This window comes from Limanda limanda, chromosome 1, assembly GCF_963576545.1.
Source record: "Limanda limanda chromosome 1, fLimLim1.1, whole genome shotgun sequence".
NCBI lineage: Eukaryota > Metazoa > Chordata > Actinopteri > Pleuronectiformes > Pleuronectidae > Limanda > Limanda limanda.
In genome coordinates this window covers 23,005,805-23,023,342 of record NC_083636.1, presented here as the reverse complement: position 1 = coordinate 23,023,342, position 17,538 = coordinate 23,005,805, and the positions used below count along the sequence as shown (strand labels likewise).

The 17,538-nt window shown below is 38.8% G+C and overlaps 1 protein-coding gene across 1 annotated transcript; it reads left to right on the top strand.

The window, feature by feature from the left end:
* The first annotated feature begins 1,370 nt into the window (after positions 1–1,370).
* On the top strand, positions 1,371–16,967 carry LOC133000061 (multivesicular body subunit 12B-like). Its single transcript, XM_061069929.1, has 10 exons — positions 1,371–1,575; positions 6,150–6,272; positions 7,205–7,312; positions 7,510–7,606; positions 8,607–8,736; positions 9,452–9,595; positions 11,152–11,246; positions 12,367–12,422; positions 12,578–12,637; positions 13,131–16,967. Exons 2-10 carry the CDS (start codon positions 6,162–6,164, stop codon positions 13,215–13,217), a joined length of 888 nt encoding a protein of 295 aa, XP_060925912.1. The 5' UTR covers positions 1,371–1,575; positions 6,150–6,161; the 3' UTR covers positions 13,218–16,967.
* The last annotated feature ends 571 nt before the right edge of the window (positions 16,968–17,538 follow it).

Sequence of the window (17,538 nt, the reverse complement as noted above, 5' to 3'; positions counted from 1 at the left end):
GGCCCCCAGAGGTCTCGCTTGAAAAAAATCTGGCCCCCTGTCCAATTTCACCCTGGCATCCCTGCTTTAAAAGGAACCCAGCTCCTCCCATCCCCATCTCCCTGAGAGACTCGGTTACATCAGTTTTGCAGGTTATGAAGGTCACATAAGTCACTCAGTAGAAACTGGAGGCGTTTGTTATCTTTATCAATCAATTAATTAATCAATAAAATGTTATTTGTATAGCCCATATTCACAAATCAAAATTGGTCTCATAGGGCTGTATCCATGTGTGACATCCTCTGCACTTAACCCCCAACAAGTGTAAAGAAAAAATTATTTAAAAAAAACTTTTGTAGCTGGTTACGTCACCTTGGCAGTCCTGACATGATTTGCCCCAAGACTGTTATGTGGATTGGAAAGTAAAACTGACTTAGTATTTGTAATATATAACACTATAGGCTAAAGCAACCTGAAACTGTCCCTTCCGCCAGACCTAAAGCTGCTAGACTAAAGACAAGGAAGGAAAGACATTTTCTACAAATTTTGCATATTTTGCATATAGCCTAAACGTATCCAACAGTAATATAATTTTTAAACTGCAATTTTGTATTGCAGTTTATAAAATACAATTACTAAACAATATGAGGACACAATACTTAAGAGAAATTACCTCTTTCTACTGATCTTTAGGGAAACCTAGTGTGGGTAGCCCAGGTGCCCATCTACACTATGTGCTGACTAGTCAACGTCTTTTTCAATGGAGACCGGATGTCTTTGGCTTTGAAAACATTATTATGTTAATTGTTCTGTGTCGCTGTTAGGAGTCTGAAGTGTGGCACAGGCACATCTTATAAATGATCAGTAAACAAAAATAAAAGAATGAAAATGGCATGGACCCATAAAATGGTTTATAAATTTGGTTATTAAAGTTTAACCAAACCCCTTGAACAGTTATTTTCAGAGAAAAAACAATATATCTCGATGTTTAGAACAGAAAATATTTATCTGGGAATTCGGAAATGTTCAAATAATGCTCTACGTCGTAGAGTCTACGAGCACAGAAGTAGAAAAGAATAAAACAGATGTGAAGGGATGACACCAATAACTGTGTGCAGTGTCTCAACCCTCCAAGCCCCGGATCAATAACAAGTATTTCACAAACTAGTCCAGAGAGCGTGGCAACAGTGGCAGCTGCCTCTGAACAGCCTGGCAACCGAGACAAAAGCAGGTGCCCTAATGCAGCCTGGCAGCAGTGAGATTTTAAGTTTTAGTTCGCGGCAGCTGCCTTTACATATCAGTGGCAGTTTCTGTTGCCACCGGAAGTGCCTGTCCGAGCCGCTGCTGCCACGATTAACGCTACGCTTGCCCTTACTGCAATTTGTGGTAGCCCCCACTCCCGTTCCTGAACCCTCTGAAAGCACTAGCTGAAGGACCACTATGCAAACATCATCTTATGCTGTGGAGTGCTTTGATGAATGCTGTTATTTCGTTGCAATGTGAACCTCCCTAACGTTGTAAAAAGGAGTTAGAGAGGTTGAAACATAAAAAACAAACAGACGAAGACCGTTTGGATTCAACTGTTATCACCGCTGGGTAGGTGGACTGCTCAACTAGTTAGCAAGTTAGCTAGCATTAGCAGCTACTGCAGATTCGATGTGCTCAAGCAACATTACGTTACAAAAGGCAGTTTTTGTCTCGGACACAATGGTAGTATAATGCCTTTGATATTAAGGATACATGTTTTAATAGCACGGTGGATAACGTGTGCGCATCGGCCTGGCCTGCAGCACCCTGGGCAGGTCTGACAGCCTCGATCACCAGCTGGTGTGTAGCTACTACTAGCATGCTAGCTGACTAGCTTCTTGGCTGTGTCGCATGGAAATGTTGCCTCCGCAATAGTTAGCTCCTGGTATTGACTGCTAACATGTTCTGTGTAAAACGGGTATTAGGCTTTGTCGGTCATTGCTGATGTGACATTTATCTTAATTGTTGCTATGATTTTGGTGTATTGCTAGTTAACAATAACTCAATGTTACTGGGGTGTACTGTGGTGTAATGTGTGGGTGCCATTACCCCTATGTTGTTGTTTGTGGTGTTAAGTGTTTGCTCAAACTGGGTTTGAAAGGTTCAATCCTCATGTTAAAGTCAGCAATGAGCATCATAACGATCTTGTATTGCCCACGCCAAGACCTGAGCTGTAATAAACCAGGACTTTTCAGACCCGAACCCTCAAAATATAGATGACAGAGAATTGCGACTACCATTTTCCTGGAGGAAGCTTAAGCAGTCAGAGGATATTGATATGAGGCACTTTGACAGTGTATTTTGTTATTCTTTGTAATGGTACGCACATCAAGTCACTCTGGCCCTCCTGGCTCCTCCCTCTCTCTCTCTCTCTCTCTCTCTCTCTCTCTCTCTCTCTCTCTCTCTCTCTCTCTACCTTAACACAAACATAACCTGCTGATAAGGTTGTAAATCTGCATTGTCTGCATGATATGATATCTACCACTGGTACAATATTTGTCAATATCACAAAATCCGTCTGGGGGTGATATGAAACAATATTATATCCATATTACAAAATCTGTTCAACGAATATAAACTCATTATAAGCAACTTAAAAAGATTTGACAATTTTATTGAATTCAGTTTTGACTTTAACTACAAAAATCAACAGTATAAAGAATTTTGCAGTATGTCCATAATAAAAATGGCCAACATTTCAAAATATGAGAAAAATCTAAAAACGAATCCCTGTGATACAAAAGCTCAGGTGTTAAAATGCTCTTGCTGTTTGCCAGATTATGTTAATTTGAATGACTACATTTTGTGTGATCAAGTGGATCCTTCGTCCATCAGTTAAAAATAAACATTGGTAAAGTAATACGTGGCATGCAATACTTGGGATATGTGCAAGAAAAACTACAGTGTAAACAGAACAGTGACAACATATGTACAGTGAAATGGATTGCACATAAGTCATTGAATTTCACACAGTTTAAAAAGTGAACGTGTTAATGTTAATAGTGAAATGAATTGAAGGCTGAGGTTTCAGTGGTTGAGGCAGCTGGGTTTCTTTCATCAAGGTGTAGCGATATAATTTAATATTTTCTTAGCCTATGAATGTTACTGCTCCCCATTCATTACCAAGTCTGTGGCCATATCATAATCTAATATAGGGCAGGCAATAAAACTATATCAGTAATTTTTTCATATAATTGTCATTGATAGCAATATAACTGTTTTCCCTTTTTGATGGAAAAGCGTCCCTCAGACAGGCGTAGCCCTGAGAGGAACCCAGGGCCCATCGGGGTGCGCACACCAACAGACTTTTGCCAATTCTTTCCAGGACATTGCCTTCAAATATGAATTCATTCCATTTCGTTCATGTGTCTTCTGAGGCTGGGGCGTTATGTACAGATCTGTGCGGATCTGTGCAGCCGACCACAGCGCATCTTGAGTGCTTCATTTGGGTCATGCTGCTAGCTAGCTATTCCAGGTGTATCCGAGGTTTGCAAAAACGAAGTGAAGTGCTTTTGCAAATATCGTATCTATAATGAGTGTGGGGGGGGGGGGGGGGGCGGCCCAAGGCCATTTAAGAGAGACTCCCATTTCATTGTGACGAGAGAATGATACGGAAGCGCATTCTCACCAGGTAATACAGATAATATAAATCCAGAAAATGTATTTTACACAATACCGGCCCTTTAACTCCAACCAGGCTTTATATAGAAGAACACTTCAAAGGATTCATTTATCAAAGAATTCCTTGTTGTCAGTTTGCTTTAAAGTCACAGTGTCCTATGATGCCTTCGACTGTTATGGAAATAAGAGTGTTTTTGACCTGAACAGATTTATTAATCTGTATGTAGTGAAAGTGATAGCACCACCTACTGCCCGAAAATAGTTAAGCCTTGTTTTATAACTTTAATTTGATTTTAAAAAATGTTCAGCTTGTGGTCTACACTTGATGCGGTGGGCTGTAATGCATGATTTGTGGGTGTGGACACAGAGACGTTTCGCCCATTCCCTGTTCGCCCTCCCCTGCAGCCGCATCAGGTTTCGAGATCGTAAGTTCTCGGGCCTGCACAGTGCTGCTCAAAGCCCTAGTTATTATTTTATTATTAGAGTACCCTCTCAGTGTCAAAATGAATGATTTGGGACTTTGAGAGGCAGATAAGCAGTTCAGACCAAGAATTTTTTTGTGTATGCCTTGCAGTGCATACTTTGTTTTTTTATTGGATTTCATTTGAATTTTCATTTTTTTTATGAATCGAGGAACAAAATGAATCGTTAGACTATTTGACATTTTTTCGTTAGATTAATCGATTCTAAAAAATAATCATTAGATTAATCGATAAAAAGGCAATCGATAGGGACAGCCCTACTGAGAGGGAATAGTATTTTAAGGAGATGCTTGCTTGAACCAGGACAGTATGCCCGTTTGTTTTTGCAACCAGTCAACACATCACTTCCATAAGAGAACACCTCCGTTGGTGACCCTTCACAATACAATTCCCAAACACATACACTGCTTATGATGACAGGAAACACAAATTTATCAATCAATCCAATTTTATTTGTATAGCCCATATTCACAAATCACAATTTGTCTCATAGGGCTTGAACAAGGTGTGACATCTTCTGCCCTTAATCCTCAAAAAAAGTAGGTCAAAACTACTAAATAAAATCGCTCTCCCAGGATGGACAGAAGTGCAATAGATGCCACGTGAAATGGATGACATCAGAAAGATACGGATATTTGCAGCATTGATTAGAATAAACATTTTGTAGAATAATGGAAGGTATTTCAATTATTGGATTGTTGTGTGTACATTATCAAGCAGTTTTGTTGTAATCATAGTCCAAGGTCAGCAGCCACCACAATCAGGATCCACCATCATGATCGGATGCCACCGTAGTCCACAATCGTGTCTGCCTCTTTTGAAATGTCTGATTTTTGAGATGTTACGCAAGTGAAAGAAGACAGTCCTTGAATTTTGTTTTTAAGTGAGAATTAATGTACAAATCTGGATCGAAGATCACTCCCAAGTTTCTGACTGTTTCCTTGGAAGCAAGGGCAATGTCGTCTAGCGCAGCTATATCATTAGATAATGTATCTCTAAGGTGTTTAGAGCCAAGTATTGGAACCTCTGTTTTATCTGAGTTTAATAAGCGAAAATTGCGGGTCATTCAGGTTTTTTTGTCCTTGAGACATGCTTCGAGGACAAAACCCGTGGTTAACTTTTGTGCGCAGAGATGACTCATTATTAATTTGAACTTATTGAAATCGATCAGAAAAATAGGTTTTTAAACCAGTTTAGGGTGGTTCCTTTAATCCAAATGAACTGTTCTAGTCTCTGTAATAAAATGTGATGTTCATTAGTGACTTTTGCCACGTGTTCATTACTTTCCTGGAGAAACTCACACAGCTGATTGGCTACAGCCTTTTTAAGGATTTTAGACATGAAGGGGAGGTTGATTATCGGTCTGTAGTTGGCTACAGGCCGATACCAAGGAGGTCCAAGGTGTTTTTTTTGGGAAGGGATTTGATTACAGCTAGTTTAAACTAGCTGTGGTTGTATATCCAGATGATAATGATAGATTGATTGTATTCAGTAAATAACTATCAGGGGGCTATTTCACTATGTTTTACACATTTCTTTTTTAGAGGCGCCATTGAGTCTAATGTTAATCGTAATGACTTTACAGAGCTATCGACAAGATTGTAAATCTCAGTGGAGGTAGGGTTTATAAATAATTTGTTGGTTATATTGATGGATAATACAGGGTTGAATGTTTTTGGAATTATTTCCTTAAATTGAGCTAAAGCACTATCGGGTAGCATCCAGAAAAATAGTTTTTTATAAGTGCCAGGTATTCTGATAATGAAAAATCAAAGGTTACTCAATTATGGTCAATAAAATTTACTGACGGACCTTCCACAATAAGGGAACTAAATAAAAAAGCTTACATAAATCAATTTTAAATAGCCAACCGTCACACTTTAAAAACTAACTGTAAATAAAGTTGATGATAATAATAAATGTTTTTGTTCATTAGGGTATTATATTTGGTATATTTTGCGTGTTGTGTATCTTTTTCCATTTATAGTTTCCGTAAAATCAGTAAAACCGTGCTGTTTCCTCTGACACCTTTTGATGCAGAAATCTACAAAGATGCCTGAGGTTCGGGATCTTTCTGAAGCTTTGCCAGAGATGCCAATGGATCCAATTACAGGGGTCGGCGTAGTGGCCTCCAGGAACAGGGCACCCAGTGGATATGATGTGGTAAGTCACGGAATGCAACTCAGCACAGTTGGACACCTAAATACCAAATAGCCATGCAAAATAATTCACACGTTTTACATAATAATCCTTGATTTTATGATAATGCCCACTTGCACATTTTGATGCACTAAAAAGCTTCAGGACATGCAATAATCTCCGGAGATCCTCTTGACTTTCTCTGCAGGGTCTGTATGTGTGAATGCAAATGTAGGAGTGAAAGCCTCTGGAGTTTCTGCAGACTTTTTTCATCTAGGCCCTTAGTATAAAATGTAATTGAAAATTTGTGTGTGAAGACAAACGGAGACAAGCAGACACACACAAGGGCTGTGAATGTAGAGGTTTTTTTCTCCCTGCGGTAATTAAGCGACATACTGCCCTGGTGTAATGCATGGCTTCCTGGGTGTCTGTCCCTTGGTACACTTGGTACAATTGGGTTGATACACCTGTCTGATGGCTCAGTACGACCTGCGGTGATGACTTTAATGAGCCGTTGCAGCGGTAGACCACTGTATCACATGACCACTGTATTGCAATAATGCGCACCGTCACAGCCCTAACACTCGCACAAACACACTCCTGCAGATAGAGAAGTTTTTCCCGCAGATTAGAGCTAGGTGATATGCAACAAAATCATATAACCATATTTTTTTCATATGAATTAAGTTGTGAGAATAGAAATGTCTCAGAATAAAAATATCCTGTAGATGTGACAAAACCAACCCAAAGGTAAAGAGTTGAAACACCATTATTGGAAAATTGTCAAGGTTTATACTAAGCTTAATTAAAAACTATCAGTGACATTTCTCAAGATTTTAGCCTATTGAAGATGTTATTTTTTGAGGTGATGAAAAAAAACTCAGAGAGATACTGTTATGATGTAATGTTGTATGTAATGATGTAACGATGTCATCTTGTCCCCTGACTGTTCACAGGTCTCAACAACAACAGATGGCCTGGATGCTGACCTATGGAAAGATGGCCTATTTAAATCCAAGGTGACCCGCTACCTCTGTTTTACCAGGGTCTTCTCTAAAGAAAATGTAAGTAAACTCACAACACCCACCCATGCGTGTGATACTATTTGAACCATTTCAAATAATAATAATACCATTTGGTGGAGAATTTGAATTCACTCACTATTCTATTCCAATTTCTTATTTTCTTTGTACAACTTGGGTCTTACCCCCTGATAATCTCTCTTAATCAAATGTCCCCCTTTTCCCGCTATACTCTACAGAGCCATTTAGGCAACGTTCTTGTGGACATGAAGCTTATAGATATAAAGGACACTCTGCCTGTGGGTTTCATCCCGATCCAGGAGACAGTTGACACTCGTAAGTTATCGAGTCAAGATAAAAGCACTGATAGCATGACTGTGTTGTAGAATATGTCTGAAAATAATATGAATGACTTACTTTATTCTGTCTAATAATTCCTGAAATCTCTGTAGGCATATGCATGTATGTATGTTTGATTTGGACACAATGCTCAATATTAATACAATTTTAATGTACAGGTATTCATTGCGACTCATTAGCAGTGACTGATCAACATAAGTGACTTCGTCTATCACGACAACAGTGCATTCACGACAACAGGCACATTGACCACAGCAGCAACCACAACTGATTCTATGTTTGTTGTTCTGGGATCTGAGTCGAGCTTCATCGAACTTCAAATAAACAAATCAGATAAACCAGATACATTTTTTGCGAATGCCATTTTGGCTTTTGTGCGCACCCACATTTTTAGTATGAATTCTACGCACTGTTTTATAAGTGAGGCCCCAGGTCCTAATAACTTGGGTTAGGGTTAGGTGTCGGTGTTAATTGTTGAAGTATAAAGTGAGCGCTGGTCAGAGTGGAGGGAGTACACTCAGATAAGAGACTTTGACACGAAAAAACACCAACAGACCTTTAATTTGCGTCTGTCCTGATCCTTAAGCAGTGGTGTTTATAATTATGCAGCTGTGGGACATTGCAAAAATAACAAACGTTGCAGAAAACGTCCACATCCGCATCACTTTGCATTGAAAAACCGATACATTTCTCACCTCTATTAGAAAGACGACGAGATTCGATAGCTTTTGAATACAGTACATCCTGCCTCCAGCATGCAGCACCACTGCTCACCTTAATGCTTTGGGGATTTCTGTGTTGTTTTGGACATTTTCATGTCTAAAAACGACTAAAGAAAGCTGCAACAAGTAATACCATAGGCCAAGCAAACTGCCCATTCCAAACAGATATGTTTAGAAAAGGCTCTCCACTCGTGTGTAGTATATGAGCTTGGTAAAATGACACTCAGGCTTCCTGTCTTTCGTATGTCCCTTAGAGGAACAGGCTTTCAGGAAGAGGCGTCTCTGCATCAAGTTTATTCCGCGGGACTCCACAGAGGCAGCCATTTGTGACATCCGAATCCTGGGACGCTCCAAACAGGCCCCCCCTCAGTATACCTTTATAGGGTGAGTAGCTTGGAATTAGGTCTGTAAAGGGGCGTTACATTTCCGGAAACTTTCCATGGGAAGTTGAGCTCGGGAATTTTGGGAATTTCGAAGAAAAAAAGAACTACGCATATTCAAGGCTGAGCAATAAAAAAATAATTCAAAACTCTATTTTAAAGATGTATGGAATGCAGCACACGCTGCACGTTGAATTTCAACCCTCCACTGTGCATTCTTCCATCACATGCACAGATGATTCCCAGCATCCTGCACACTACAGCACTCGAGTATATAAGTGTGTGTGTGTGTGTGTGTGTGTGTGTACATTGAGTGTGCAGCCTCTGCCGTTTTCGCTTTCATTAAGCTATACCTTATAACTGAAATCTCATTATTCTCTTCATGCCACTGTTTATAATTTTAATAGTCTTTTCTTATTATTTATGGCGATAGCCACTGTTGTTTTTTGTATATTCAAATATTTTGAATGTCTGTGAAATATTTAAGGAGTGTCTGTGATGAAGTAAATGGGATTTATTTTGTTTAATTTTTGATATTGTGACATCCCTACAAAAGACGTAGAGGAAGATTTAAATGGTCATATTATTCTCATCACACCCCAATCTGTCGAAGAAGATGGCTGCCCACATTGAGTGTGGTTCTGCGAGTAATTTATTTTATTTTATAATGTTATTTTCAGTTCTTTCTTCTTAATAATGTGAATTTACTTGTTTGACAGGGAGCTCAACAACATGGGAATCTGGTATCGCATGGGGAACGTACCTCGGACCCAGGATTCAACGCATACACCAACCACCAACAATATCCAGCATGTGAATTCCTCCTCCAGCTCAGCCCCAGCCCCAGCAGCTCCTATGCCCAAGTATGTTCACACTTATTGTGTTTGTGTACTTAATAGGGATGCCCGATATACATCGGCCAGATATATTATTGGCCCGATAATGGGAATTTTATATTATTATTTATTTATCTGAATCGGAAATTATAGCCGATTAAACCTCAGATAAAGACAGAGCGCCTCTTCGCGCTCATGACATCATTCATCCGTGCCTGTCCATACAAGCATGACGTGCCAGAACAGAAAACTGCGTTGCGGCAGCACTCTCACTCCACCTTCCAGGCCAAGGCTAGGGTGGTTTCAATCCTTCGGACATCACAGTCTGACATCGTTATAAATGGTTGTTTTGTTATTGTAGGATGGAAAAATCTCCTCTGACCACACTGAAATTAATGAAACATTTAGGAATTTCTGTGCTCTTCTAAACAAAATTGAAACCGTCCTGGGAGCAGGACCTCAATTCCTCAATATCAAAGGCCTTCCTTATGAATTGTGTTCTGGACTTGTCCTAGTCTATGAAAATATTGGAGGGACATTTTTCAAACTCTGTCCCTAATCATTGAGCTCAATGTGGACCCTAACCCTCTGGTAGCTCTTTTCGGCACCACCGGAGAGTTCGACACCTCTGACTCCAACCAAGGTAGATTGTCCTTTGCCTCCCTGCTGGCCAGTTAGGCGATACCTCTTAGGTTGAGGGACGCTGTCACACTGTGGGTGGGCGACCCACGGTCAGAAGGTGAGGGACATCATGGGATGTCTTCAACTTGAAAAGATCTTTTACTCAGTTTATAGCTCCGATAATAAGTTTCATAAGTTGATGCTGCGCTGCGCTTTGAGGCACTAATGTTGTAATGTGTGATGTTGTAGTCCAAAGGCTGACCTGATTCGAATTTTGTGGTCATAGTTCAAGGTCACTGCCTATCACCTAACCCAAAAAGCAAATTTTTGCTCCATGAATGCAAAATCTCCATAACGCCCTGAGGGACACTTTTCAACTGCCACAAACATTTACTTGGTCATGGATTTGATTTTGGTAGGCAAACGGTCAGAAGTCAAAGTCACTCAAAGATGAACTGATTAGATTTTGGTGCTGAAGGTCAAATATCAAGGTCACTGTGACCTTGCATCCCTGTTAATGTGTTCCATCAGAACTGCCTGTAGGGAATACCATTACGTGTGGCACAATTCATTTGGACTCATGGATGACCTGATTAGCTTTTGGATAAAGGTTACTGGGACCTCTCACAAATACATGTTTTGCCTTGTGAATGTGAACTCTCAGGAACATCTCACTGGAATTCTTTCAAATTTGGCAAAAATGTTCACCTGGACTCATAAATCAGATCTTTGTTGTCAAAGGGCAAGGTCACAGTGTGAATCTCTTAAACTTTTGATCAGTTGTCAATTGGTCTCAAAGTTGAACTAATTACATCTCAGTGGTGAAAGGTAAATGTCACAGCGACCTTATATACATCTGAAAATGTTTTATTTTGCCAGAAACTGCCCTGTTTGGCATTATCTGTATTTCTAGTTATCCATTGAAGTAACCACATGTTTAATAATCTTTTTTTTGTCCCAAGGCATATTTCCATGACCCTACCGGCTAGCTTCAGAGGGAAGAACACGACCAGACCAGATTATGAGCACCAGAACTCTAGCCTGTATGCTATCTCAGGTCAGCAAGAATAACTTCTGTCTTCTTCTCAACCTTCTCTTCCCAAAATCAAAGTTTTAATCTTCCAATCACACTTAATAAACACAGTGTTGTTACTTTGGAAAAATCAAATCAGATTTTATTTGTGTAGCCCATATTCACAATTTGCAGTTTACTTCAAGGGGTTGAAGGGTGCAAGGTCCAACATCCTCTGTCCTTAGGGGTGAGAAAAAACAGAAACCTCAGGGAGTCATAAGTGAGGGATCCCTCTCCGAGCACAATCAAAAAATGTCTTATGATGTGTATGGGTTGTGTGTTGGTTGTGTTACTACTATGTGCAAAACATATATTCAATTCAAAAATTTAATTTCAATTCATTAGGAAAAAAATTGGCATTGCCTCGGGTCACTTAAAGGGATAGTTCAACCAAAAATGAAAATCCATTCATCTACTCACCGATGGAGTGGTGGGGGAAAGTGTGTGAGTCCACAAAACACTTTTGGAGTTTGAGGGGTAAACAGCATTGCAGTCCACTTTAATACAATTGAAGTAAATGGTCACCACTTCCTTTATATGTAAAGAAAGAACAGAAACAAATAAATAAAATGCCCCCATAATGCTCCTGCATTGTCATCCAAGTATCCATAAGCCCAGACATTAAAATTCCACTCGAAACAAGGTAATTTACCCCATGTTTTTATGATTCACACACAAATGCACCCGGGGGGGTGATGCCGTTTCGAGTTGAATTTGAATGTTGGGGCTTACGGACACTAGGATGACACCACAGGAGCCGTATGGAGGCATTTTAGGTTTTTGAAGAATGAAGAATAGGCCATTTACTTTAGTTGTAGTGGATTTGGCTGCAGCTCTGTCTACCACTGAAACTCCTAAAGTGTTTTGTGTACTCAAACACTTCACCCACCCCTCCATCGGCTTAGTGGTGAATAGATAGTGAGTGAATTTTCATGTTATTGTGAGTCTGAATTTGAGTTCTTATAGTGGCACTATATCCATCCAGATTCACAATTGCATTATTGTTTTTCACTTGAATGAATGTATGTTTTCACTGTTATTTCTGTGGTTCTGCAAGAGAAGATACATTTATGTAACAGCTTCTATTTGAACTGTCTTCTTTTAGCAATGGATGGAGTGCCTTTCATGATATCTGAGAAGTTTGCCTGTGCCTCGTCTGATGTAAGTTACCTTAACTTAATTGAGTTGAGTCGTAGGTTTAACACTGCTGCACTGCTGAATTTTGTTTAATGTAACAGAGGAATACGAGGAAAGGAAATAATCAGTCAGTGGTTGAACCTACTTATAACTAATCAACCAACCCTGTTTATGTCCAGCTGCAGCAGGTGGATCTGATGAACATCACGATTAAGTCCCTGTCTGAGATAGAGAAAGAGGTGAGTAGAAAGATGTAGTCAGGTACAGGTTACAGTTCTCATAATATTTAAGCAGAATTCACGCTTGTCAATCATTTCTATTTATCATGATTACCCTGTTGTCACCAATGGGATTCCTTAGATGTGGGAATATGCCAAGTACACAAGCAGTCGGCCGATCAGATCAGTAATTTAGAAAGTCAAATAATCAAGCATTGCTACTTGGACTTTGTTGTAGCAGTAGCAGGACTTAATTTTAATATTTCTATAAAGACACAAGTTGGATTAAACAGGAATCATCCTCTAACTGGTGTAATAGATATTTTTGTTTATGATAATAAGATGCTCCATTGGTTTGTGTTGAAGAATGTGGTTCCACAATGTGTCCACCAGAGGTCAGTTGCTTTTTTAGTTTGATTCAATGTATTTTTGTGAATCACATGAAATACAGAGTAGCAAAGCCAGATTTTTGTTGTGTAATGTTAAAAATAATGTGCATCTCTCCCTCTGTCAGTATGATTACAGTTTCCGCACAGAGCACAGCGCAGCAGCTCGCCTCCCTCCCAGTCCAACAAGGACCTCTCTGAGCTCTGAGGCCTGACACCCCATTACCACTCTCCCCTCCCGATGACAGCAAGTGAGACCTGTACACAACTACTGACCTACCGACAGGAAACAGTTACATCCCAACTGTCCAAAACGACTGAAGAAGAAAAAAAAGATGATTTCTGGGACGTGTTTTTTCTGTATTAGTTGTGCTTTGAAATGAAAAGGAAACTGAAAACACAAGGAGACGAGGCGAGCATTGAGGGGCTTTGGCGGTGTGCCTGAGACATCTATATATAACATTGATGAGATGGATTTTAAAATGGCCCATTGGACCTTTTTGCAGAAGGATATTGAAATTGAGAATCTTAAATGATTTTAAAATACATTTTTCTAAAAAGAATGGTGAATTGTTTGTCCCATGTAATACAAATAACCACAGCCCTCTTGAAGATCCAAGGATACTTTGCCGTGCTGGATGGCACCTGTCTGGCCTTTACTGTCCAAAATGGACTGATTCAAAGCAGATGGCATGTTAGCCTTCCTTAGTCAAGGGTAGCCTGCTGCATTCAGGAGGGTGACTCATCCCAGCTCATCTGTTGGAAATATAAAAGGAAACTTTGTGGGATTTTTTTCATGCTTGTACTGATCTTCTTTGTAGGTAATGATCTTGTTCTTTAGATGTTTCTGTGATATACTTGTGTAGCTGTGAGTGCACTTTGTGTTTGGAAATTTCAGTGTGCTTCCTGTTTCCACAGATACTATGTAAACCACTCCTTTTCAGTCTCTACATGAGCCGGCAACGTTGGCTGGATATAGAACCACTGTTAGTGTTTAAAAGTAAGAAACCAGGACACAGGTTACACTGCACTGTTAGTAGGATTCTGTGAACCATATTTAATGTATTGTCTACTGTTGTTGCTGAAAATGTTTCCATATCAGTGATAATTCAATACCTAAGATTTTTGCAGGTGACAAAACACTTTTTACCCAATACCTTACTTTGAATTAATATGATTGTTTTAACATTTGAACATTTAAAAAACTATATATGTATTTTATGGAACACTCTGTTTTAGCTTTAACACCCTCCTTAAAATGTTCACACAATGTCCTTCACACAGTCATCTATGTCCAATTTGTATACCAGCAGAAGAGCTGGGACCCAGCTACATAGATCTCTTAATCTCTCTTTTCAAACTTATAATAAGAGTGCTAGATGTAACTAAGTAGGGTTCTTTGAATTCTGGATTAATCTGTCTAATTGATGTTTCAATAGAGGACAATCCTTCACAGCTGTTAATACCTTTTTTTTTTTTTTAAATTGCCATCCTTTTCTTTACCAAAACACATGATCACATTTTGTTCTTGACAGTTACTGATGGACTGTGCCTTGGACACAATTCAGTCAGCAACAAAGTATTGAAGTCCGAAAGTTCTGTTAACCATATATACATTCCTCCCCATTTTTCGTTACTTTTCTAAGAACAGTGTTAAAAAGACAACATTTGGCAGTGTGGATTTTACAACTGGTAGTCGAAATAACATCATACGTGATCAAGCAAAAGTGCTGTTCTTATTCGATTGAACCGGTTAGATAAGAAAAATCCGGTAGATATTTGTTTCAGTTTGTTTGAAACCTTTGTAAACTTCCTTGTGATCTGAATGAGCAAGAATTATTTTAGAAATGTATTTTTTTTTAACCCATTTGACATGTGAAGACCACTACCCACTCAGGACCACCAGAACTTATTTCAAATGAACCTGAAGGGACAAGTGCTTATTCTGAGTGAAGACTGAACCAGACTTCATTCTCACTTGTTCACAGTCATTGTTATCCCACAACACACGCACTGTATAATAGTATTGGTGGATCACAAGCTTCATTTATAAGTCTCTTCAACCTGCAGCTTTTTTATATGTTTATCATTTTAGTTTAAGGAGTCTTATTTTCACATCTGTCCTCTCTGGTGCTTCTGGTGACTGAGAATATTGACTTTTTCTATTAAGAAGTTGCACAAGACTTTGTTTCTCAAAAGTATCTTTGAATTTAACCCCCAGTTGTTTTAAATAGCTTTTAAGCTATAGTCAGTGAATCTAAACATCACTTTAAAACTCCAGAGGTTTCAATGTATGACCTGTCAGTTGCTGAATCATCTCCATCAATCGGCAGGCTTTTAATTTGTTCGAAAAAACATCTGTGATGAGCTAGAGCTGACTGTTACATATCAGCATAAAAGTCCATCTTGACCTTAAGTACTATTGTTAAAAAACTATCTCATAATCTAGTCATGTGTTTATTGAGGTATTAATCTTAAATTCACTTCATGTCTGTGTTTTTAGTGGCACTTTTTCTTTATGGTAATACAGTATTGTACAAAGCAGCACCAATGACTGGTGTTTCATTTTTTTATTTTTCTTTGTTCACTCCATTTGTTACATAAGACAGATGTTTACAAGAAAATACCTTTTTCCTTTTTTTTTTGCCACAAGTGTCTCTGCAATATTATCCATTCATAAAAACATGGATTAGGTCCTTTTATATTTTGTTTGATTAATGTATTAGTCATTTCAGTGTTGTGATAATGTTTTCAGAATTGTAACTAATGCAATAGGCAGTTCTGACATGTTTGGAGGAAAAAAACAGCTCATACCTACGTTTCATTCTCTGTATACGAGCTGGCTGCTCTGTGATAAGCTACACATGTCAATTGTCAGCTGTGGTCTTAACTTCCAATCAATTCTGCAGAAACATTTAATATCAAACTAATATGATGTCTGCAATTCTCTTTTGATTATGTCTGTTAGTTTGCATGCATGAAGTTTCAGTGACAGTTATTTTTGAAAAGTTTTAAGTTAGATTTTTGCCTCAAATAGATTTTATTCGCTATAGAATGAACAAAACCGCATCAGATGCCTTTGTATTATAAGGAAGTTTTATTAAACTGTGACAAACATGTTGAATTTTATTTTTGGTCAGATTGGTGAGGTCACACTGCTTCAAACCGGAGCAAGACTAAACTTGAGGTTTTTATTAGGGCCCGAGCACCGAACAGAGTGAGACAGGGTGAGGTCCTATTGAAATTGTAAGGATTATTATTTGATTTTTTTTTCAGGCATATGAATTGGCTTTTTAAGGACTTTAACATGCTCTAATTCTTACCAAAATTTGCAGAAAATTAGAAAGTGGTGAAAATTTATGTATTCTGGAGGAATTTTCAATGGGCGTGGCAAAATGGCACACAGTACCCCCCCGAGACCCCTGGAACGCGTTCACATTGACCGATCTTCACAAAAATCAATACAGAGGTGAATCATTCATGACCAGACACAAAAAAACGCAACAGGAAGCCTGCTATTTTGCATTCAGTGGCCATTTTGGCCATATTCCACATTTTTACTTTAAGGTACTTGTTAAATTTGAAACACATTGTATGTATTTGAGCTTCACTGTGCAGTGTTAAAGACTATAATTTTTCCCCGCATCTGCTGAAATGTGATTGCTAATCTCTTACATTTTACAGTGGGTATGGAATTAAATTTTCACAATGTCGATGATATTCTCTAAAAATACCATTGTTGAGCTACTGTTAAATTCATGTGATGGTGCCAGTTTGCCACAATGAAAACTTGCACAGGTTAAAACTGTTTTCTTATTGGATCAAATGTCTCCATCCATCAGCTACATTTTTGACTCCATCCATTTATAAAGTGGAATTTCACACTTAGCTGAAATAAAATATGACGAGCAGCTCTGTTACTAGAACAATAAATAAAATAAGTTATAAACTGTGTTTATACTGTACCAGTCAAAAGTTTGGACACCTCCTCATTCAATGTTTTTTCTTTCTTTCTACATTGGAGATTAATATTGAAGACATCAAAACTATGATGTAATTACGCTTTTCAGTACAAGCTACATTCACTCATTCACACACCTTCATACAGCAAACATATATGCCACACTTTTTCTATCACACACAGCCTTTAGGGCCAAACTGCAGACTGGAGGAGCCTTTGATCCTGAGTCACAGCTTCCCCATATCTTATTTTACACTCCTTGGAGTTCACTGATCTCTGATTCGCGATCTACCATCATGGTCCATGGTGTGGCAGCAGCTGCGGTACTGGATATGCAAACGATAAAGAAGGACTGCTGGAAAGAAGTCAAGTCAGTAACATGTATTGATGAGATATTAAAGTCATAAATCATGAGGGAGAAGAGAAAGGAAAAGCTATATGTGTGATGTTTCCCCAGACATTCTAGACCTACAGCAGCATAGATAAGAGCATTATGCCTCGTATTATTGTGTAGTGTCACATTTAAAAATGTTAATGTTCCAAGGACAGTGGGATCCAAAAAATCTGTTTCATGG

Excerpts from the sequence above, each read along its gene's own strand:
- LOC133000061 (XM_061069929.1), top strand. The coding sequence starts at position 6,162 with ATGCCTGAGGTTCGGGATCTTTCTGAAGCTTTGCCAGAGATGCCAATG. Across the intron at positions 7,313-7,509 it reads GGGTCTTCTCTAAAGAAAAT|AGCCATTTAGGCAACGTTCT; the intron begins GTAAGTAAACTC and ends TATACTCTACAG. Across the intron at positions 7,607-8,606 it reads CCAGGAGACAGTTGACACTC|AGGAACAGGCTTTCAGGAAG; the intron begins GTAAGTTATCGA and ends TATGTCCCTTAG.